Source organism: Trichomycterus rosablanca, chromosome 10 (assembly GCF_030014385.1).
Source record: "Trichomycterus rosablanca isolate fTriRos1 chromosome 10, fTriRos1.hap1, whole genome shotgun sequence".
In the NCBI taxonomy this organism is placed as follows: Eukaryota; Metazoa; Chordata; class Actinopteri; order Siluriformes; family Trichomycteridae; genus Trichomycterus; species Trichomycterus rosablanca.
This window is the reverse complement of record NC_085997.1, coordinates 36,187,567-36,210,987: the sequence shown is the minus strand read 5'-3', so window position 1 is coordinate 36,210,987 and position 23,421 is coordinate 36,187,567. Positions and strand designations below refer to the sequence as shown.

At 40.5% G+C, this 23,421-nt stretch overlaps 1 protein-coding gene across 4 annotated transcripts; it reads right to left on the bottom strand.

The window, feature by feature from the left end:
* Positions 1-1,214: 1,214 nt before the first annotated feature.
* Positions 1,215-17,640, bottom strand: LOC134321481 (WD repeat-containing protein 38-like). Of its 4 annotated transcripts, none has more exons than XM_063003255.1 (12): positions 17,568-17,640; positions 16,152-16,432; positions 14,985-15,069; positions 13,040-13,169; positions 8,042-8,264; positions 6,879-6,987; positions 6,755-6,786; positions 5,473-5,572; positions 4,130-4,195; positions 3,890-3,982; positions 3,062-3,226; positions 1,215-1,548 (listed from the first exon to the last, which is right to left on the bottom strand). In XM_063003255.1, exons 2-11 carry the CDS (start codon positions 16,430-16,432, stop codon positions 3,086-3,088), a joined length of 1,260 nt encoding a protein of 419 aa, XP_062859325.1. In that variant the 5' UTR covers positions 17,568-17,640; the 3' UTR covers positions 1,215-1,548; positions 3,062-3,085. The 4 variants fall into 4 exon arrangements, with proteins under 4 accessions (XP_062859325.1, XP_062859324.1, XP_062859322.1 ...); XM_063003254.1 differs by having other exon boundaries at positions 3,068-3,226; XM_063003252.1 differs by lacking the exon at positions 1,215-1,548 and having other exon boundaries at positions 3,035-3,226.
* Between the last annotated feature and the right edge of the window lie 5,781 nt (positions 17,641-23,421).

Genomic DNA, 23,421 nt, shown 5'->3' with positions numbered 1-23,421 from the left:
CCGTTTTATAATCACTGTTATTCCCTTTATCCACTGTTAAAAGATCTTTGGCTGTTTTTTTAAATATGCTGGGTCACAAATATACACTGATCAGCCATAACATTAAAACCACCTCCTTGTTTCTACACTCACTGTCCATTTAATCAGCTCCACTTACCATATAGAAGCACTTTGTAGTTCTACAATTACTGACTGTAGTCCATCTGTTTCTCTACATACCTTTTTAACCTGCTTTCACCCTGTTCTGCAATGGTCAGGACCCCCACAGAGCAGGTATTATTTAGGTGGTGGGTCATTCTCAGCACTGCAGTGACACTGACATGGTGGTGGTGTGTTAGTGTGTGTTGTGCTGGTATGAGTGAATAAGACACAGCAGAGCTGCTGGAGTTTTTTAATACCGTGTCCACTCACTGTCCACTCTATTAGACACGCCTACCTAGTTGGTCCACCTTGTAGATGTAAAGTCAGAGACGATCGCGAATCTGTTGCTGCTGTTTGAGTTGGTCATCTTCTAGACCTTCATCAATGGTCACAGGACGCTGCCCACATGGCGTTGTTGGCTGGATATATTTGGTTGGTGGACTATTCTCAGTCCAGCAGTGACAGTGAGGTGTTTAAAAACTCCAGCAGCGTTGCTGTGTCTGATCCCCTCTTACCAGCACAACACACACTAACACACCACCACCATGTCACTGTCACTGCAGTGCTGAGAATGATCCACCACCTAAATAATACCTGCTCTGTGGTGGTCCTGTGGGGGTCCTGACCATTGAAGAACAGGGTGAAAGCAGGTTAAAAAAGTATGTAAAGAAACAGATGGAGTACAGTCAGTAATTGTAGAACTACAAAGTGCTTCTATATGGTAAGTGGAGATGATAAAATGGAGGTGGTCATAATGTTATGCCTGATCATGTACATACAGCAACTCCTTGTTTTTGAATAAAAACCCTTCAGAAGTAAAGTTTGGTTCTAACGATTTAAAAAGTTCTGGTTTCCAATAGCGGAATGCTGAATTATTAAACCATGCTGAAGCCGCAAACAATTCCAGGAGTCTAGTTTCTAGAGTTTAACGCATTTTGCAGACCGTCCCTGGTGCAGGCTGATCTTTGAACTGTTTGAACAATCAGCAAATTTACCATCCCAGGAGAGGTGACAAAAAGTCGAACTCCCCTCCCTTACAGGAAAAAGAACAGGCTGCCAAACACACAAGCACGTACCACATCCAACGACGTTCTTTATTTCAGCCATGTGAAGAAAAAAAAGAAGAAAAATTAATGAAATAGAAAGAGAGGAATTTTTTTATGGGTGGTGAAGAAATAAAGTCAGAACCTACACACTACACTCAGAGCCTGTAATCGTGAGAGAATCATACAGTTTATAACAGCAATAAAAACAGATCATATATATATATATATATATATATCGTATTACACATGTTTAAAATTAAGTGTTTTTTCTTTTCCTCCTTTTTGTTCTGGCCCAGTTTGGTATGCAGAAATTCCCTGTGCACTCTGACGACCTCTGTTAGTTGCTCCTCCTACACAAAGACTAGTAACAGATTGAGTCTATGAATATACACCGATCAGCCATAACATTAAAACCACCTCCTTGTTTCTACACTCACTGTCCATTTTATCAGCTCCACTTACCATATAGAAGCACTTTGTAGTTCTACAATTACTGACTGTAGTCCATCTGTTTCTCTGCATACTTTTTTAACCTGCTTTCACGCTGTTCTTCAATGGTCAGGACCCCCACAGGACCCCCACAGAGCAGGTATTATTTGGGTTGTGGATCATTCTCAGCACTGCAGTGACATGGTGGTGGTGTGTTAGTGTGTGTTGTGCTGGTATGAGTGGATCAGACACAGCAGCGCTGCTGGAGTTTTTAAACACCTCACTGTCACTGCTGGACAGAGAATAGTACACCAAGTCCTGTAACCACTGATGAAGGTCTAGAAGATGACCAACCCAAACAGCAGCAATAGATGAGCGATCGTCTCTGACTTTACATCTACAAGGTGGACCAACTAAATAGGAGTGTCTAATAGAGTGGACAGTGAGTGGACACGGTATTTAAAAACTCCAGCAGCGCTGCTGTGTCTGGTCCACTCATACCAGCACAACACACACTAACACACCACCACCATGTCAGTGTCACTGCAGTGCTGAGAATCATCCACCACCTAAATAATACCTGCTCTGTGGTGGTCCTGTGGGGGTCCTGACCATTGAAGAACAGGGTGAAAGCAGGTTAAAAAAGTGTGTAGAGAAACAGATGGACTACAGTCAGTAATTGTAGAACTACAAAGTGCTTCTATATGGTAAGTGGAGCTGATAAAATGAACAGTGAGTGTAGAAACAAGGAGGTGGTTTTAATGTTATGGCTGATCAGTGTATATTGTTGTGGGATGTATCAGTACCATGTCCAGGGTGTATTTATGTCTTGTGGCCAGCAATTGTACAATCACTATATGGTCAAAAGTATTATCTTAATTATTGATTGTAGGTGTCTCCGCCACTCATTTAAAAAAGGTATCTAAAATCAATCAGACACAGAGAAAATGATGTATGTCTAGGTTTATGGCAACAGTTTTGGGAAGGCCCTTTTCTCTGTCAGTATAAATGCGCAGCTGTGCCCAATGCAAGGTCCATAAAGACATAACTGGACGAGTTTGGTGTGGAGGGTCTGCCTGCACAGAGTCCAAACTTAACACCTGAACAACTCTGAAATGAATTGGTACAGCGCTGCAGTGACACCACCACCATGTCACCTAAATAATACCTGCTCTGTGGTGGTCCTGGAAGAGTCCTGACATGCAGTCAGGTTAATTGGAGACACTAAATTGCCCTATAGGTGAATGGGGGGGTGTGTACGTGTGTCTGGCCTGTGATGGACTGTCCAGGGTGTTACTGTGTGCCTTGCGCTCATTGAAAAGCTGGGATAGGCTCCAGCACCAACACCCCCCCCCACGACCCTAATTGGATAAGCAGTTAAGAAAGTGAGTGAGTGAGAGTATAAGTTGATTCAGTGGTAAGGTCATGAATGTCAGTTGTATTACGATTACTGTGTATCTGTGAGGTTCTCATTGGGGCCGTTTCTTCTTTCTGTCCAATAGGAACACTCTGTCTCCTGATGTGGCTGCTATAAGCCCCGCCCATTTCCCAGCAGGACAGGTAGAGGAGCTGAATACGGCAGAGGACAGACCGAACAACTTCGACTCCGTCTGAGTGAGAGGAACAAAAAACAAGATGAAAAGTCATTTCTTGAGAGCTCCACACAGGAGAAACCTGGCAACCCCCTTTTATAAAATCTTCATTCATTCATTCATTCTTTGGGGATCGAACCCAGGACCTTCTTGCTGTGAGGCGACAGTGCTACACACTAAGCCACCGTGCCGGCCCCTTTCCAAAATATAAAACAGCTAATAAATGAATGTACTACGTAGGTGTACGTACTCACTACATAGCCGAAAATATGTGGACACCTGACTGACAGCTTGTTGGACATCTCATTCAAAACCATGCGCATTATTACACAGTTGCCCTCCCCCCCCTTGTCACAGCCTCTATTCTTATAGGTAGACTTTTCACAAGATTTTGGACTGTGTCTATGAAAATCTCTGCATGTTTACTCAAAGGTGCATATGTGAGGTTGGGCACTGTTGTTGGATGAGATGGCCTGGCTCACAATCAACATTCCAATTCATCCAAACTGTGTTCAGTGGGTTTGACAAACCATGTCCCACTAAAAGCATAGAGACACATTCATGGTGTTACAGCTGGTGGCAGTGGGCAGTAATGAAGTGTCCACATACTTTTGGCAACATAATGTATATTCACACACCTTAAACCTAATGTTAGATCTTATCAGAGTAAATGACGCTGACCGTCAGACTGTGGCGATTGATGATCCTCAGCATGTTGATGTGACCTCCTGCAGCTATGATGCGATCCTGATCGAACCACTGACACGTGTAGATCTGGATTTAGGTTCAGAAATGAATATCGGTCAGTCCCCGGATGATTTGTGTCAACTGGTTTACATTAAAAAGCTTCTTATTTGTGCATCAGCAAATTCAGCTCAGTTCTTATTTATTGGGTTTAATTTCGAAGTTTCCAACACTCACTCTGCTCTCCCCATGAGGGTCTGGTGGAACATCTGCTACTTTTTTACCTGAATCATAATCCCACACCTGCAAGAGAAAGCCCGAGTCATTTATTTATTAAATAAATATACAAAATGAATCAATTCTGTTTTAAAATGTTATTTCTTGGACAGTAACAAAGCAAAACCATCAGACGCTCAGTGTAATGCACTGGTGTGATGTGCTAGCCCACAATCAGGGAGACCCAGTTTAGGTCTCAGCAGGTCACCAGTTTAAACAGGAGCTCTACAGACATGATTGGCTGTGTCTGAGGGAGAAAATGATAGCTTGGATGTCACTTCTTTGCCACAACAACAATGTATCCTGTACTAGGTTAAGAAGCTCAGGTGGTGGGGGAAAGCAGCATGCAGCGTGTTCCTCCACACTTGTTAAAGCTCACTGTAGGAAGGTTCATTTCACTGGTCAGCAGCTTTACTCATGAAGGAGGAGATGTGTGCTAGCCCCTGGACCTTTTCTGCCAGCATGGGTGAAGTACATGTAGAGGAGGAGGTTGCAAGTGCTTTAGAGATATGAAAATGTCCAAATTGAAAGAGCATATAGATAGACAGACAGACAGACAGACAGATAGATAGATAGATAGATAGATAGATAGATAGATAGATAGATAGATAGATAGATAGACAGACAGACAGACAGACAGACAGACAGACAGACAGACATACTGATAAATAGCCGGACGCCGGCCGGCCAGACAGACAGACAGACAGATAAGATTTTTCGAATATGAAAATACAAATATTAAAAAATACTAATATAAAATACATTATATTAAAAAATATACATACATGTATTATATAAAAAAAATAAAACTACTAATATAAAAATTTTCCCTGGGGTTTTTGTTTATTAGGATTTTAACGTCATGTTTTACACTTCGGTTACATTCATGACAGGAACGGTAGTTACTCATTACACAAGTTTCTTCGGTTCACAAGGTTATATCAAACACAGTCATGGACAACTTAGTATCTTCAATTCACCTCACTTGCATGTCTTTGGACTGTGGGAGGAAACCGGAGCACCCGGAGTAAACCCACGCATACACGGGGAGAACATGCAAACTCCACACAGAAAGGACCCGGGCCGCCCCACCTGGGGTTCGAACCCAGGACCTTCTTGCTGTGAGGCGACAGTGCTACCCACTTAGCCACCGTGCCGCCCTCCCTGGGGTAAATAAATAATATTATATTTTAAGAACCTCACTGTTGAGCTCTAATAACAGGCCACTTTATAGCATTAAATACTGTTATATAGTTTCAGACCTGGTTTAAATGCACCACATAAACTGTGCTGATGTTTCCTACCTCCAGTGTGTTGTTTTTTCTCCAGGAACCAGACAGAATCTGATTGTCTGATGGGTGGATGTGAAGGGCGTCACCACACACATGTGGCCCGGACAACATTCTGAGAGACAAAGAAACCAAACGTCTCAGTAAGCAGCGCTACATTAGTGTGACATTTCTTTAACAAAATAAATGATCTATGTGGAACGGTGGTCTGCTTGCCAAGGTCACAAATAAAACCCAATTCATTAATTTGTCAGAATGGACACATAATCAAAGAACTACACACACATACACACACAGTATTGGTCTGCCATGAATTAGAAGCTGTTGGAACACAGGTGTCACTGTCCACATTCAGACAAGCTTTACTTATTACACATACAGCATATAAAACATAAAGGCAGCTCGGTGGGTAGCACTGTCACCTCACAGCAAGATGGTCCTGGGTTTAATACAATATTTAATATTTATAAATGCACATGTACATTACTTTTGCAGCGTGTAATTTCTTACTTTTTTAATCTTGAAGACTGTAAATAATTTTATTTATTTATTTATTTTATTATTAATTTTACTGCTACTATTTTCTTTACTGCTGCTATTACCTCTATTGGAGAGATGCCATACAAAATTTAATTGTACCTGTGTATAGTGACAATAAAGATTCTATTCTATACTATTCTATACTTTTCTATTCTATTCTATTCTATTCTATTCTTTTATATTCTATTTTTAATTCCCAGGTGGGTTGGTCCAGGTCCTTTCTGTGCGACTGTGCATGTTCTCCCTGTGTTTGTGTGGGTTTCCTCCGGAAGCTCCAGTTTCCTCCCACAGTCCAAAGACGTGCAAGTGAGGAGAATTAGAGATATTAAAGACTTAAACTGATTAATCTTGTGTAAGCCGTAACTACTTGTCCTGTCATGAATGTAAGCAAAGTGTGTATTAGGATTTTAACGTCATGTTTTACACTTTGGTTACATTCATGACAGAAACGGTAGTTACTCATTACACAAGATTCATCAGTTCACAAGTTTAATATCAAACACAGTCATGGACAATTTAGTGTCTCCAATTTACCTCACTTGAAAGTCTTTGTACTGTCGGAGGAAAACGGAGCTCCCAGAGGAAACACAGACACGGGGAGAACAAGCAAACTCCACACAGAAAAAAACCTGGACCGCTCCACCTAGGGATCAAACCCAGGACCTTCTTGCTGTGAGGCAACAGTGCTACCCACCGAGCCACCGTGCCACCCCCCTACCTGCATTAGAACATTATAAACATGTTAAATGTGACGTACCTGACTGAGTGCTGCTGCCTGGTGTCCCAAAACTAAAAAAGAACAAAACAAAGCACAATGTGAATCTTTTACTCTGACATTAGAATGAAAATGCTACAGTACATATAACTTAAATATTATCCACCTGAACAGTGCTGTCCCATCCTCCTGATATGAACTGTGTCTCTCTGTCAGGATGAAAGGTCACGGAAAAGACTCGAAGGCAGTGACCATCCATCACAGTCTTGCTCGAGCTTTAAAATTGGGTTAAAAATTATATTTCTCACAAATTGATCAAATTGATGTTTATTATTTATTCTTCACTAATGTTAGGCTAGGAACATAATAAAACACAATCACACAGATCCCTAATGCTATTTTATGCTATACTGCATTCCAAAATGTCTCAGGGAACTATTTATAATGTTTGAAATAGAGTTTTAGTGTGTTTATCTCCAGCTCGTCATGTCAGAGCAGTATAATACAATTCTTCCCGTCTTAATGATTAAGTTCACTTATTTTAGCCACATCCATTGCTCACATGTATAGAATCAATTATGTCAAACAAATGATATGCCTGTAGCTTTGAGGTAACAGTATGGGGAAGGCCCTTGCCTGTTTCAGCAATACTGTGCTTCTATGCACAAAGACATTGTTTGGGTGTGAAGGAACTCCAGTGGCCTGTATAACCCTGTCCAACTCAACCTTGTAAATCACCTTTGGGATGAAATAGAACGTCGATTGTGAGCCAGGCCTTCTAGTTCAACAAGTACCAACTCTCATAAATGCTCTTTTGAATGAATAGGCACAAATTTTGACAGACACACCCTAAAACCTTGTGGAAAGTCTTTTCAAAAGAGTGAAGTCTGTACACATTCATGTCTGTAGTTTTGAAATGGGACGTCCAACAAGCTTATGGTTAGGTGTCTAGATACTTTTGACTATATAGTGTACATCAGGGTTTTTCAAACTTCAAGTGACCCACATTTTGTCCATGATTTTTCACACGACTCAGTCAACACAAACAATGCATCTTACTGTACAATCTGGTCCTACTGTGGGTTGTAACATAAAGCCTCCACTAGGGGGGCGTCCACGTACAAGTTTATTTAATTATTATTTTTTCTCTATGACCCATTTTTTCCGGCTCCACCCAGGGTTTGGTGTAGCTAACACCTCTACATTTACTGTCCAGTAAAAAAACAAATGTCTTTTAATGCTATAATAAAATCCAGGAAAAGCCGAAAGTATGTGGACACCTGACCGTTTTAATGAATTGTTATAATAGGCTAATCCTCGGACACCCACCTGGCCGTGAAGATCTGCAGTCTCTGGTGAGTGTTGAGATCGTACAGATGGATGGCTGAATCTGAGCCGCCGGTGAGTGCTCGGTCCTCGGAGGGTGAGACAGATAAGGAGAGGGTTTGGCGCTGCGCCTCTCTTTCTCCTGCTCCGTCATCTGTCGTTTCTTTCTGCCACCACACACACTGCCCACCCCACAAGTACCAACACCGTACCATCCCCCTGGCATCTGCAAAAGAGTACAGTACAGTATACACGGTGGCCTTGAGGATACAATTCTGTCACGTATATACTAAATGGCCAAAAATAAGAGGACACCTGGTCATGTGTTTGCTGAACATCTCGTTCCAAAACCATTCACTGAGAAGGCTTTTCAGAATCAGAATCTTTATTTATTCGCCAAGTACCAGGTGTACAAGAATTTCTCTTGGTGCAGGTGTCAATATTTAGATGTAGTAAAATAATATAGATAAAGATATACAGGTCCTTCTCAAAAAATTAGCATATTGTGATAAAGTTCATTATTTTCCATAATGTAATGATAAAAATTTAACTTTCATATATTTTAGATTCATTGCACACCAACTGAAATATTTCAGGTCTTTTATTGTTTTAATACTGATGATTTTGGCATACAGCTCATGAAAACCCAAAATTCCTATCTAAAAAAATTAGCATATTTCATCCGACCAATAAAAGAAAAGTGTTTTTAATACAAAAAAAGTCAACCTTCAAATAATTATGTTCAGTTATGCACTCAATACTTGGTCGGGAATCCTTTTGCAGAAATGACTGCTTCAATGCGGCGTGGCGTGGAGGCAATCAGCCTGTGGCACTGCTGAGGTGTTATGGAGGCCCAGGATGCTTCGATAGCGGCCTTAAGCTCATCCAGAGTGTTGGGTCTTGTGTCTCTCAACTTTCTCTTCACAATATCCCACAGATTCTCTATGGGGTTCAGGTCAGGAGAGTTGGCAGGCCAATTGAGCACAGTAATACCATGGTCAGTAAACCATTCACCAGTGGTTTTGGCACTGTGAGCAGGTGCCAGGTCATGCTGAAAAATGAAATCTTCATCTCCATAAAGCTTTTCAGCAGATGGAAGCATGAAGTGCTCCAAAATCTCCTGATAGCTAGCTGCATTGACCCTGCCCTTGATAAAACACAGTGGACCAACACCAGCAGCTGACATGGCACCCCAGACCATCACTGACTGTGGGTACTTGACACTGGACTTCAGGCATTTTGGCATTTCCTTCTCCCCAGTCTTCCTCCAGACTCTGGCACCTTGATTTCCGAAAACAGTACTTTGGACCACTGAGCAACAGTCCAGTGCTGCTTCTCTGTAGCCCAGGTCAGGCGCTTCTGCCGCTGTTTCTGGTTCAAAAGTGGCTTGACCTGGGGAATGCGGCACCTGTAGCCCATTTCCTGCACACGCCTGTGCACGGTGGCTCTGGATGTTTCTACTCCAGACTCAGTCCACTGCTTCCGCAGGTCCCCCAAGGTCTGGAATCGGCCCTTCTCCACAATCTTCCTCAGGGTCCGGTCACCTCTTCTCGTTGTGCAGCGTTTTCTGTAACACTTTTTCCTTCCCACAGACTTCCCACTGAGGTGCCTTGATACAGCACTCTGGGAACAGCCTATTCGTTCAGAAATTTCTTTCTGTGTCTTACCCTCTTGCTTGAGGGTGTCAATGATGGCCTTCTGGACAGCAGTCAGGTCGGCAGTCTTACCCATGATTGCAGTTTTGAGTAATGAACCAGGCTGGGAGTTTTTAAAAGCCTCAGGAATCTTTTGCAGGTGTTTAGAGTTAATTCGTTGATTCAGATGATTAGGTTAATAGCTCGTTTAGAGAACCTTTTCATGATATGCTAATTTTTTGAGATAGGAATTTTGGGTTTTCATGAGCTGTATGCCAAAATCATCAGTATTAAAACAATAAAAGACCTGAAATATTTCAGTTGGTGTGCAATGAATCTAAAATATATGAAAGTTTAATTTTTATCATTACATTATGGAAAATAATGAACTTTATCACAATATGCTAATTTTTTGAGAAGGACCTGTACTATATAAACATTTATTTAAACATAAATACAGTACACTAACACACTTTAAGTTAAAAAGAAACATAGGAATGGAAATATAAAAGTAAGTAAGTAAATTTTATTTATAAAGCACTCTTAAAACAACTTACATTGACCAAAGTGCTGTACATCGAACAAGCATACATAAGACACCATTATGTTTAATAGACTAAACAATTATAATTACCACGGCTCCTCACTGTTCAAATGCCAGCTTATAAAGGTATGTTTTTAGGAGTGATTTAAAAACAGCGGCCGAAGGTGCTTGTCGAATATTAGGAGGTAGAGTGTTCCATAGCCTTGGAGCATAAACTGCAAATGCACGATCACCTTTTAGCTTCAAACGAGCCCTAGGAACAGTCAACAGGTTCTGAGTGGCTGATCTTAAAGATCGCTGTGCGGTTGCGGGAGAAAGCGTACCACTGAGATAAGCCGGGGCTTGACCATTAAGCGCTTTAAAAACAAATAAAAGCACTTTAAACTGAATCCTGTGCTGAACAGGCAGCCAATGTAGTGAGGCAAGGACTGGTGTAATATGGTTTCTTTTCTTGGTATTAGTCAGTAACCTTGCTGCTGCATTCTGGACCACCTGTAAGCGCCGCAACAGAGACTGACTAATCCCAATATACAGAGAATTACAGTAGTCAATTCTTGCAGAAATGAATGCATGAATAACTTTTTCCAGGTCAGAATAGCAGAGAAAAGGCTTAATCTTCGCAATATTTCTGAGCTGGAAGAAGCTATTCCTTACCACAGAGTTGATTTGTTTATCAAATCGGAGGTCAGAGTCAAAGATAACACCAAGATTTCTCACAGATGTTTTGACACATGTAGACAAGTGACCAAGGTTATTGGAGACACTATTGATGTGATGAGGACCCCCAAAAATGATAACCTCTGACTTGCTTTCATTCAGCTAATTGTCAGCCATCCACCTCTTTATGTCCTCAAGACAACTGCTAAGAGACGTTAACGAGCCCTTGTCATTCGGTCTAATGGGAAGATAAAGCTGTATGTCATCAGCATACAGGTGAAAGCTGACATTGTGCTTCCTAATTATTTGACCCAATGGCAGCATATAGAGAGAAAAAAGGAGGGGCCCTAGTATGGACCCTTGTGGAACACCACAAGAGACATCAGCAGAAGAAGAGAAATAGCTGCTAATATTCACTGAAAAGGTTCTATTCTTAAAATAAGATATGAACCAATTCAGGGCCTCTCCCTGTAACCCCACCGTAAACTAACAAAGTAGAAAACTGTGCACTGTAGATATTGAAGTAATTATTATTTTAAGTAGTAGGTAAGGTGCACATGGGTCATTCCTGGGATTGGGTGCCTTTTGGACCTTAAAACTTTTTGAAAATGAAACACAGTTTTTATTTGTTTTTCAAGTTTTATTATAAAAAGCATGTGTTATACTTTCCCAAACTAATATTGGTCAAGTTCAAGCACACAAACTGTAGGTTTTATTTATATTTATGCAGTCTCTGACCCAGGATGTTCACCCTGTTACGGACAAATGCATAACTGTTGTGTTTCTGTCTTTCAGCTGCACTTAAGGGTATTCTTTAAGGATGCACTCATAATATCAATATTTCTGTTATTATTATAACAGTATACACTGTGACGTCCACCCTGTTACGTATTAGGTTGTAACAGGGTGGACCATAACAGGGTGGACATTCTGACATAAAGTTAGCCATTAGCTAGCGAGTGAGCAAAACCATGCTAGCATAAAAGTGAATTCAGACAAAGAATTCTCTGCTTTTTAGTGTGATTATTTTTAAAATGATCAAATCGTGTTGCTTTTCGCATATATCCCATAACAGGGTGGACATAATAATTGACCATATAATTGACCATATAAGACTTTTAGGATAAAATGTGGAAAAAACAACATTAAAATGAGGAGTTTAATAAGCTGCTCATCTTCCACAGTGGTGTTCCCTCCAAAAAGATCATGTGAGCTCTGGGAAATGATGTCAGTATGTAAAACAGCTCTTCATTTTAAGAGACAGTAGTAAGAAATAACAGGGTAGATGGCAACTTGAGGGACGTGTGAAAAACCCTTAAAATCAGCAATAAAATCAAGTCATAAAGAAAAACAATCCAGGGTTTAGAGGAACTTAAGCAAACCTTTTAAACAGTATTGAAAGACTGAGATATTTTCATGATTTAACCTCATATATCATCACTAAATCAGAATGTACAGCACTGGGGATCATGGGGAAACCTCTGCTATTTAACAGATAAAAACAGTATGTATAAAGTCATTTTATTTTATTTTATTTGGTGGGGGGGGGGGTAGAAAACATTTTGTTTAGTATTTAAATGTGTTCATTATTTCAATAAGATGTTTAGAAATTGTATTGTTTAGAATTTACCTAATAAATACAGTGATCAGTACTGGGGACGCAAAAGGCACTGAATTGTAGGAATGACCCATATGTGTTCAGGAGAATTATGGCATGATGTATACAGACGTTACATATGTACACACAGCGAGTGCATGTGCAGTGGTTGAAAACAGAGGGATGTAGAAATGGTCCTTGTTTAGGAGGGTGATGGCCTGAGGAAAGAACCTGTGCAGATGGCGGTTGGTCCGAGTCACAGGAGTGTATCTATGGGAATGTGTGCCCATTCAGTCAAAGAAGCATTTGCAAGAATGTCTTGCCAGCAATCAACTTTCCAATTGATCCCAAAGGTGTTCAGTAGGGTTCAGTTCAACACCTTGTGCAGGTCCACCACACCAAACCTCCCAAACGTGTCTTTGGACCTCAGTCGTGCTGGAACCGGGCCTTGATAATCAGAATAGGTGTCCACATATTTATGTCCCGCCCAGGTGTGTTAAGCTGTATGGTTGTATGTGGATGTATGAAGGAGCACATGTGCTGATGTGTATTGCTGATGTTGTACTCACAGCTGGCCAGCAGGGTGCAGTGTGTTTGCCCGGTGTGTACGAAGCGTAAACCGGTGACTGGCAGGGATAAAACGACGCCTTCTCTGTCTCTCAGAGTCTGGACCAGCTCACCTTGCTCGATGCTGTACACCTTCACACACAAAACATATAGGCGATCAAAAAAGTCTGACAGGTTTGGTGTGATGGACTTTCAGTGACTTTCAACCCTACTGAGCATCTTTGGGTCCAACATCAGTGCCTGGTCCTGCTGATCTTTGCTCTTTTGACTGAGTGAAATTGCAACAGACACAGAGAAATCTTGTGAAAAGCCTTTCTGGTAGAATGCCATGTCCAACCAGCTCAGGGTTAGGTGTCGGAATACTTTTGGTCATAAAGTGTATTTACAGTGGTACCTTGTAGCTCTACGTCAACTAAATTCGAAATCTTTGAAACTCCCTTAAGCGCTTGGCTTGAGCGGTGCAGTAAAACGTCATCAAAGTGTGAATATGAGACGAATCTTATATATTAGTGTGAAATAACCATCAGATCCAGTCTGAAAGCCCCACATGTATCTGTGTTTATCTGTAGTTTCCTCACTGTTTCACTTTTAAACTTGTGTTACAGCTCGAGCTTCTGAGAAACTGTGAGAATCAGAATCAGCTTCTCCCAGACTCTAAAACATTTATCGTTAAAATAAAGCTTAACGTGGTTTAATGTAGTAAAAGGAGACAGGAGCACTAAACTTCTCTTCATTATTACTGCTCATAAGTTCCTCCACTAATGAAATTCCTCACCCGCTGTTTTACTACAATAAGTCACGTTAAGTTTTGTGCACCGCCGTCACACTCGGCACAGCAGCGCAAAAGCAGTTTTGTCACTTCTCATATGAATGCGCCGGTACTGAACGGAATACGGTATTCCAAGATCAAGCATCACCACCATTAAGAAGCATAAGGAAACAATAAAGAAGTAACTAAAGAGCAGCTTTTATTGTACTTAACTGTTTTTAATTGTATTTCAGTGTTTTTATATTATATTTGTGTTATTTTCAGTGTATATGTGTAAAAAAAAAAAACTCATTATTTTACATTAGCCTAAAATATATGCAGGTCCACGGGACCATGGACGCATTAACAGGTTTCCCAAACATCCTTAAGGGGAAAAATACCTTGAAACTCAACGTCTTTTTAAACTCGACGCCACTCCCAGAACCAACTGATGTTGAGTTTCAAGGTGCCGCTGTATTTTAAAGACCTGACGAGGATTCGGTTCATTTACCTCCAAAAGAGCCGTAAGACTTCTGTGCAACCATAAAAATTGTTAAAAAGTATTAGTTGAAGATGGGACGTTGGTGCTTCTTTAAGAAGAAAATCTTGCAGTTGTTAGAGAAATGAAGGGGAGGGGGTCTACTTCACAGTCTGCACTTCAGAACTTCTACAAAGCTGTAATGGTTTTTAAATCAGCTGACTGAGGAGTATAGGCACAGTAACATCTGGAATATGGGAACATTATCAGAGTGCGCCATAGGGTGCGCTGCCCTGTAAAACCAGACTTAATCCGAACACTCCTGTCCCCGTCAGTCAGCCTCCAAGTGCTCCAACTGTTCCATGTTGCTGACGCGGTCTGTCAGTGTTTGACATTCACTGCCACACATTTTAATACTTGAACAGTTTAAGCCCTCACTATTGAGCCTCGGGGAACTCTGTAAAAAATTCTATTTAAGCATTTTGCCCTCTTTCTCCCAATCTAGTCATATCCAGTTACCCTGGTTTGCCACTATGCCACCCTAGTGCCCACACCACATGCTGTTTTAAAATATCAAACATTCAAGTGCTAATTATCAGAGCTCTTTTGAAGCTCTTTTTTTTTTTTTATTCCCGTAATGTTTTCATTATTCTGTCCATCACCACACTTAAATCTTCTGCCACAATGTTTAGTGTTCAGTGTTTAGGAACGTCACACAAACCTTGATGGAGCCATCAGAGAGTCCGACAGCCAGCAGAGTCCCATCGTTACTAAACTGACAGGTCATGACATCACAGCCGCACTTTCTGCAACAGAACCAAGAGTGGATGTGAATCCAAAATGTTAGGGTGTGGATGTTAATGGTCAAAAGTCTACATACACTTGTCATGGTATGTGAGTGATTTCTGCATCAGTACTTTTTCTGTGACTGAAAGACTGGATGAATGAATGGAACAAACCTTCACAAATCTGAGCTTTTTTAGTCTAACATTTTCTTTTGGGCAATAATCTCATAATTATTTATGGGCAGTTGTAGCCGAACGGTTAAGGTACTGGACTAGAATCAGATGGTTGCTGGTTCAAACCCCACCACTGCCAGGTTGCCACTGCTGGGCACTTGAGCAAGGCCCTGAACACTGAATTGCTTAGACTGTATACTGTAAGTTGCTTTGGATAAAAACGTCTGCTAAATGCCGAACATGAACATGTCATTTTTCTCTAGTGATTATACCAACTATAGTTGGTGTCTTCTCTGTGCCCATACAAACAGGGCTAGTTTGATGAGGAATGTTTCTGTTGGAAAGCGGGTCAGAGATCCAAAATAGACAGACAGAACTTTATTAATCCCAAGGGATTTTTTTCCTACTTCAAGCCAATTCTCAGGAAGAGCATCTGTACAAACATCTATCCATAACATGCATGGAACAGTGGTCTCTATGCCAGGATAGCCAGGCAGAAAACAAACTGCCACCTTATGCTATATATTAGGAATTTTCTCCCATTAATCCAGTGTCATCCAAGAACCATATAAAATAGATCTGCTATCAACTGGAAATGCTGGATCACAAGTTTTAATGTCCACAGTCAAGCAGACTTCACATCATCAGAGCAAGAAGGACACATTCAAACCCAACAGCACTGTGGCTACCGTAAAGCATGATGGTGGTAGTACTAAACCTTGGGGTTGTTTTGCCATGAATAACAAAGAACAACGATTACCTTCAAAATCTTGAATCTTGGACGCAACTGATCTGTGTTCCAGCAGAACATTCATGTCCCTCACGAGTATGTAAACTTTTGATCTCAACTGTATGCTTTTTACTCCCTTAAAACATCTACAGGTAGAGATGGAGGAATCTAAACACAGTTAGCTTCAGGTTATACTCACAGGACAGCATGTATGTGGAGATCTCCATCAGTTTCAGGCTGGGTTTGAGCACCAGGTTCTTCTCTGTGGGTGCTGGCAGAGCTGAGATCTGGAGTGGACCGAGGGATTCGCGTCTCGGTTTCTGAGTCGCTCTCAGTCTCGCTCTCAGGTTCTCCGTCTGTTTCCACCTCGTCTGAATCAGAATCCGACATGCTGAGAAGATCTGGATAAGCGGCTTTGACGTTTGTCCATTTCTGGTCCTCGTCTTCAGCTGCTGGATGTTCTGGCCTGCTGTTTGACATCTGGGTGGATTAAATCAGATACCTGTATATGAAGCGGCAAAATGAAAATGCTATAAAAGACTGCCAAAAGTATGTGGACACCTCCTTATTTATTAAATTTGCCGTTTTTTGCCACGCACATTGTTAACATGTGTAAAGATTTAATTATATAAACAATATGCATCCAACTTTGTGGCATCGGTTTGAGGAAAAGGCAGGTGTAGCCTAGCGGTTAAGTTACTGGACTAGTAATCAGAAGGTTACTGGTTTGAGACCCACCACTGCCAGGTTGCTGCTGTTGGACCCTTGAGCAAGGCCCTTAAACCACAATTGCTCAGACTGTGTACTGTCCCAGTACTGTAAATAAATGTAAATCAGGAAAAACCTATTCTGTACCAGCATGACTGTCACTGTGCACAAAGCAAGGTCATGGTGTAGAGCAGGGGTGGGGAACCTCCGGCCCGCGGGCCGTATACGGCCCTCCGCTCAATCAAATGTGGCCCGTCATGTATTTCCTAGATTTTATTGTCTGGGCTTTATGCAGTTAATTAAACTTCAGACGAGACAAATACGAGTTATGTTGCCACAACTACAGCTGGTCAAGAACAAACATTCACAACCGTCACATTGAAATTATGATAAGGTAAGTCTGAGATCAAATATAAACACTACATACCATCAGCATCATTTATTTATAAAGCCTATATTATTTGGCTTTATGTCATCAGAGCCATCAGAGCCCTGACCTCAACCCCACTGATTGCCCATTAAACATTTTTTGGAATACACTGGAACACTGAGCTGCTTTTTTGACTCAATGGGCACAAATTTGCACAGATACACTCCAAAATCTTGTGAACCTGGTGCCTTTTAAGAAGAGTGGAGACTGTATGGAGGCATCAAATCATATTATGCTCTATAGTGCTATATAATGTTTTTTTGATCAGGATAGCTACATACAGCAACACGAGTCCTGTTGATCCTCGCCCCTGATAACTGTCTGTATGGAGTTTTGCATGTTCACCCTACGTCAGTGTGAGTTTCTTCGGTTTTAACTCTAAGTGCCCGTTCCAAGGTGTATTTCTGCCTTGCACCTAGTGTTTAAGGGGGCGCCAGACGCACCGCGACCCTGATTTTAAGTACTTAGCTCACTTACCTGTAAAGAAATCTTAGTTTTGGTTCTGCTGCTTTTATTTTGTTTTTCTTTCTAATATCGAGCAGAAGATTTAAACTCGTCAACAACAACAGTTGCTTAGCAACACGGTCACGTGGTTTGATTCGGGCTGCAACGGACTTTCTCGCTTTTTTCATAAAAACATATTTATTAACTTATTTTTTACTCATTTTAATCGTTTATTGATAATATATCCCAAATGTATTAATCAAACGAACGTATCGGAATATAAAAACCTGTTAATTTGTGGAGAACTCTAGATTAGGAGTCATCGGTTGCGTCTTAAATCTCATACTACTGCACTACTTAGTGTGCTATATTAGTGCACTACTGATGCTGATGTTCCAGCAATGAGACGGCTACTATATAGTACGGTAGAGTACATTTGGAACACAGCCTTAGCATTACCATGATGACGGTTGGGCGTCTGGTTTGAATCGATACCAGCTCACTCACTAACTTTCTTAACCGCTTATTAGTGATGGGAATTTCGGCTCCTTTTAGAGAGCCGGTTCTTTTGGCTCGGCTCACTAAAAAGAGCCGGCTCTTTCGGCTCCCAAGTGGCTTCTTAGATTTTTTTGTTGCTTAAATTAATTTATTGCCAAATTACATGTAAAATGAATTACTAATGTAAAAAAAACATTGTATCAAATGTTTATTATTTAAATGGCTTTATTTATATACTCAACATGGAACAGAGTGCTCCAACAATAAATTATAAAATACAAAAACAAAGACCAATCTCAATTAGACAAAAAGATCTGATTGTGTATATTATTTGTAAATTTGCATCTAGAGTGGGGCTAAGTGGGTAGCACTGTCGCCTCACGGCAAGAAGGTCCTGGGTTCGATCCCCAGGTGAAGGTCCTTTCTGTGTGGAGTTTGCATGTCTTTCCCGTGTCCGCGTGGGTTTCCTCCGGGTGCTCCGGTTTCCTCCCACAGCCAAAGACATGCAAGTGAGGTGAACGTTCCTGTCATGAATGTAACCAAAGTGTAAAACGTGATGTTAAAATCCTAATAAACAAAACAAAATAAACAAGCATCTAGAGCAGGGGTCACCAACACGGTGCCCGCGGGCATGTTCCAAAATAGCACTAGTGACTATGGAGCTCCGTCTAAAAATTGTATTTGTGTTGCTGTTCTTTTTGAATCAATAACACTTGCATTGATGTACATTTTAAAATGACAATACTGAATATAACATTTAAAAAACAAAACTGTTTGATGTTTATTTGAGCTCTGATCTCGGAGTGCGGAGTTTTAAAACGTTCGCATAACGCTGAGACGAGCGAGCTACGCATGCGCAGCTACGACACGGAGCGAGATGCGGGTTTTACCATGAAAAAATAATAATAAAAAACACAAGAAAAGCGAAAAAAAACTTAATATTTTCACAATGATTGGGAGGAATGTGGAGAGACACTTCAGTACGTGTTACAAAAACTTCCCTGTAAACCGCAGATTTTTTTTTAAATCGTACATAACTGATAATAAACATGATTTGTTCTAAAATGTTGTAAAGGTGAGAAGTACAAACAGGACAGTATTTACTGCGGTAAAGTTTAATATTCAACATTCGTTTGACATTCGATCATTTCGATCTTTATAAATGGTTGAAAAAACACCTAACACCTACTTTATTTATGATTTCATACACAGATAAAAGTAGGTAACATACTACAAAAGCTATTTTATGGTAATTTTAAGATTACATGTATTTATTTACAGAAAGGTTATAATGAAACCGTTTATCAAGCTCCCACTTCATCCATCGAGTTAGGGAGCGTCATCAAACTAACAGAAACACGTAGGAGACATTTACTCTGCACTTATTACATTTACATTTTCAGCATTTAGCAGATGCTTTTATCCAAAGACAATGAGCTGAACACGATGAGCAATTGAGGGTTAAGGGCCTTGCCCAGGGACCCAACAGTGGCAACTTGGTGGTGGTGGGGCTTGAACCGGCAACCTTCTGTTTACTAGTCCAGTACCTTAACCACTGAGCTATCACTTATTACAGACAAATAAATCCATTAAAGTCTTGTAATGATATTTTTTCAAAAATAACGTTTGTATTAATTTTCCATTAATTTTAAAGTATCAATAAAGTATGAAAAAAAATTGTCAAAAATGTATAATGGAGATAAATAAATCTATAAAGATCTCAAGAATTTTTTTTTAGCATTTTTATATACAATCAATCTTCCTCACCTACTACAAACCTTGTTTTTAAATTATTTTTTATATTTATTTTATAATAATTTTACTGTGCAAATAAATTAATCTATTAAAATCTTATATAATAATAATCTTATCTTGTATAATTTCATGAATTAACGTAAAACTATTTTTATATACAAAATTAACGTCCCTTACCTCCTACAAACATTGTTTTTTTAAAAATCCTTTTATATTTATTTTATATTAAAATATAATAAAGATCAGTAAATCCATAATAAGTGTGATGATCATTTGTAAAAAAAAAAATGCTTGATCAAAATGCTACATACAGGGGTTGGACAAAATAACTGAAACACCTGGTTTTAGACCACAATAATTTATTAGTATGGTGTAGGGCCTCCTTTTGCGGCCAATACAGCGTCAATTCGTCTTGGAAATGACATATACAAGTCCTGCACAGTGGTCAGAGGGATTTTAAGCCATTCTTCTTGCAGGATAGTGGCCAGGTCACTACGTGATGCTGGTGGAGGAAAACGTTTCCTGACTCGCTTCTCCAAAACACCCCAAAGTGGCTCAATAATATTTAGATCTGGTGACTGTGCAGGCCATGGGAGATGTTCAACTTCACTTTCATGTTCATCAAACCAATCTTTCACCAGTCTTGCTGTGTGTATTGGTGCATTGTCATCCTGATACACGGCACCGCCATTGGATGCACATGGTCCTCCAGAATGGTTCGGTAGTCCTTGGCAGTGACGTGCCCATCTAGCACAAGTATCGGGCCAAGGGAATGCCATGATATGGCAGCCCAAACCATCACTGATCCACCCCCATGCTTCACTCTGGGCATGCAACAGTCTGGGTGGTACGCTTCTTTGGGGCTTCTCCACACCGTAACTCTCCCGGATGTGGGGAAAACAGTAAAGGTGGACTCATCAGAGAACAATACATGTTTCACATTGTCCACAGCCCAAGATTTGCGCTCCTTGCACCATTGAAACCGACGTTTGGCATTGGCACGAGTGACCAAAGGTTTGGCTATAGCAGCCCGGCCGTGTATATTGACCCTGTGGAGCTCCCGACGGACAGTTCTGGTGGAAACAGGAGAGTTGAGGTGCACATTTAATTCTGCCGTGATTTGGGCAGCCGTGGTTTTATGTTTTTTGGATACAATCCGGGTCAGCACCCGAACATCCCTTTCAGACAGCTTCCTCTTGCGTCCACAGTTAATCCTGTTGGATGTGGTTTGTCCTTCTTGGTGGTATGCTGACATTACCCTGGATACCGTGGCTCTTGATACATCACAAAGACTTGCTGTCTTGGTCACAGATGCGCCAGCAAGACGTGCACCAACAATTTGTCCTCTTTTGAACTCTGGTATGTCACCCATAATGTTGTGTGCATTGCAATATTTTGAGCAAAACTGTGCTCTTACCCTGCTAATTGAACCTTCACACTCTGCTCTTACTGGTGCAATGTGCAATTAATGAAGATTGGCCACCAGACTGGTCCAATTTAGCCATGAAACCTCCCACACTAAAATGACAGGTGTTTCAGTTATTTTGTCCAACCCCTGTATGTGCTCATTCATAAAAAACTGTCAAGACAGATATTTACAAAAATATCAAAGATGTGATAGCTCTGACAGATCTAGATTAATAGAGATAAATAATGTTACATGTTGAAATATGTTTCCTACCATGGTAAATCGTTGTTAATAATTATTCTGAGGAATCATTAACATTAACATATCAGACAGTCTCTTCATATATATGAATATTGATAATAATAATAAAAATAATAATAATATCATTAAAGGTGAACCGTGCAACTTTATGTTATTCAGGAAGTTTGTATCACCAAGTAGCCCTTCGCATTATTCAGTAGCCTTGAAGTAGCTCTCGGTCTCAAAAAGGTTGGTGACCCCTGATCTAGAGTGAAACAACACAACATCAACGAAGCATCACTCAACAAAATAAAACAAAACAAAAAGAAAAATCAGCATCCAGGTGACAGTATTTGTAAGTATTTAGTGAAGATTAGCATTCAGAAAAACCAAGGAGCTCATCTTTGATGATCCTGTTTCTCTTTTCTGTTATGATCTGCCCTGTTAAAAAAGATTCTCTCTGAGGGGACAGATACACAGTCTATGTGCCATCACATGTAGAAGATGTGGGTAGACTGATCACATGGTCTCCCACCAGCTCAGTGGGGCTTCTCGTGTCCAAACTTTACTATGTCTCCTCTCACTCATTTTCCTCACCTTTCCAGCGCGTAATGTCTGGCTGTGTAAGTTAACGTGTATATTTTTTGTAATTAATGTGTATTGGAACTGTGAGGGGACTGAGCACCTGAGCATTTCACTCACCTTTCACACCTGTGTTAATGTGACGTGACAGTAAAGTGATTTGATTTGTGTAAAGCGCTGAGTTCTCTCTCCCTCCTGTTCGTGTGCACGCTGTTTGTCTGTGTGTGTGTGTAACCCCTCCCCTCCTGCTCAGTGTAAACACACAAACACCACCACGTATCTTGACCGTGCGGTTTTGACAGAAAAAACCCCCCCGTCGTTCACTTTAAAGAGCCGGCTCTTAGAGCCGGATCGTTCGCGACCGACCCATCACTACCACTTATACAATCAGGGTCGCTGCTGGAGCCTATCGCAGCTTTTCAATGGGCGCAAGGCACACAGTAACACCCTGGACGGGGCGCCAGTCCATTGCAGGGGAGACACACATACACACACACACACATTCACCTATAGGGCAATTCAGTGTCTCCAATTAACCTGGCTGCACGTTTTTGGACTGTGGGAGGAAACCGGAGCTCCCAGAGGAAACCCACACAGACACGGGGAGAACATGCAAACTCCACACAGAAAGGACCCAGGACCTTCTTGCTGTGAGGTGACAGTGCCACCGTGCCGCCCTCAATACAAGCTAACTGAGCATATATTTTATTAAATTAGACACTCAGGAGTTTAATACTCAGTTAGCTAATTAGTTATTGTAACTTTTTACAAATTATATTTAAACGTTTTAGAGCTTTGCTTGTGTGTTTAAACAATTTTGGATGTTTTATTTGTGTTTTTTTATTTATCGTCCTGTAAATGTGGGAAGCAAAACTTCAATCTAGCTCATTTCAAATGTCTTATTTTGATGTTTTAATTGATAAACGGGGTAATAAATAATTGATTGTAAGTACCAGTAGATGTTTCTAATGAAGTGCTGTGAGTGTAAATTCCTAATTTGCCTGCAATAAAATCCAATAAAAAAAAAAAAGCATAGAATAATTTAAAAACTGACACAAACTTTTGATTGGAACACAAATTAGGTAGGAATTTATGGGTGAAAACTTGATTTTCTCTGCCCTCTCTCTACAGTTAAAATACAATTAAAGTATGTATTGTCTACAGTAAAACTTCATGTTCTACAGTGCATCTGATTCTGTTCCTCAGGGGTCTTTAGAAGGAATTCATCATTTAATCCCATTAAATAATCATGTACACGAACATCTAGATAAAAGAATTATAAAACACTGATGACGATCAGGTCAACATGCATTACTGTGAACTGTGTTTAGGACGTTTTACAAAGTGTCTACACTTACATTGCCATATCTTGCTTAGAACAATTAAAAGTTGGTAAAATAACAG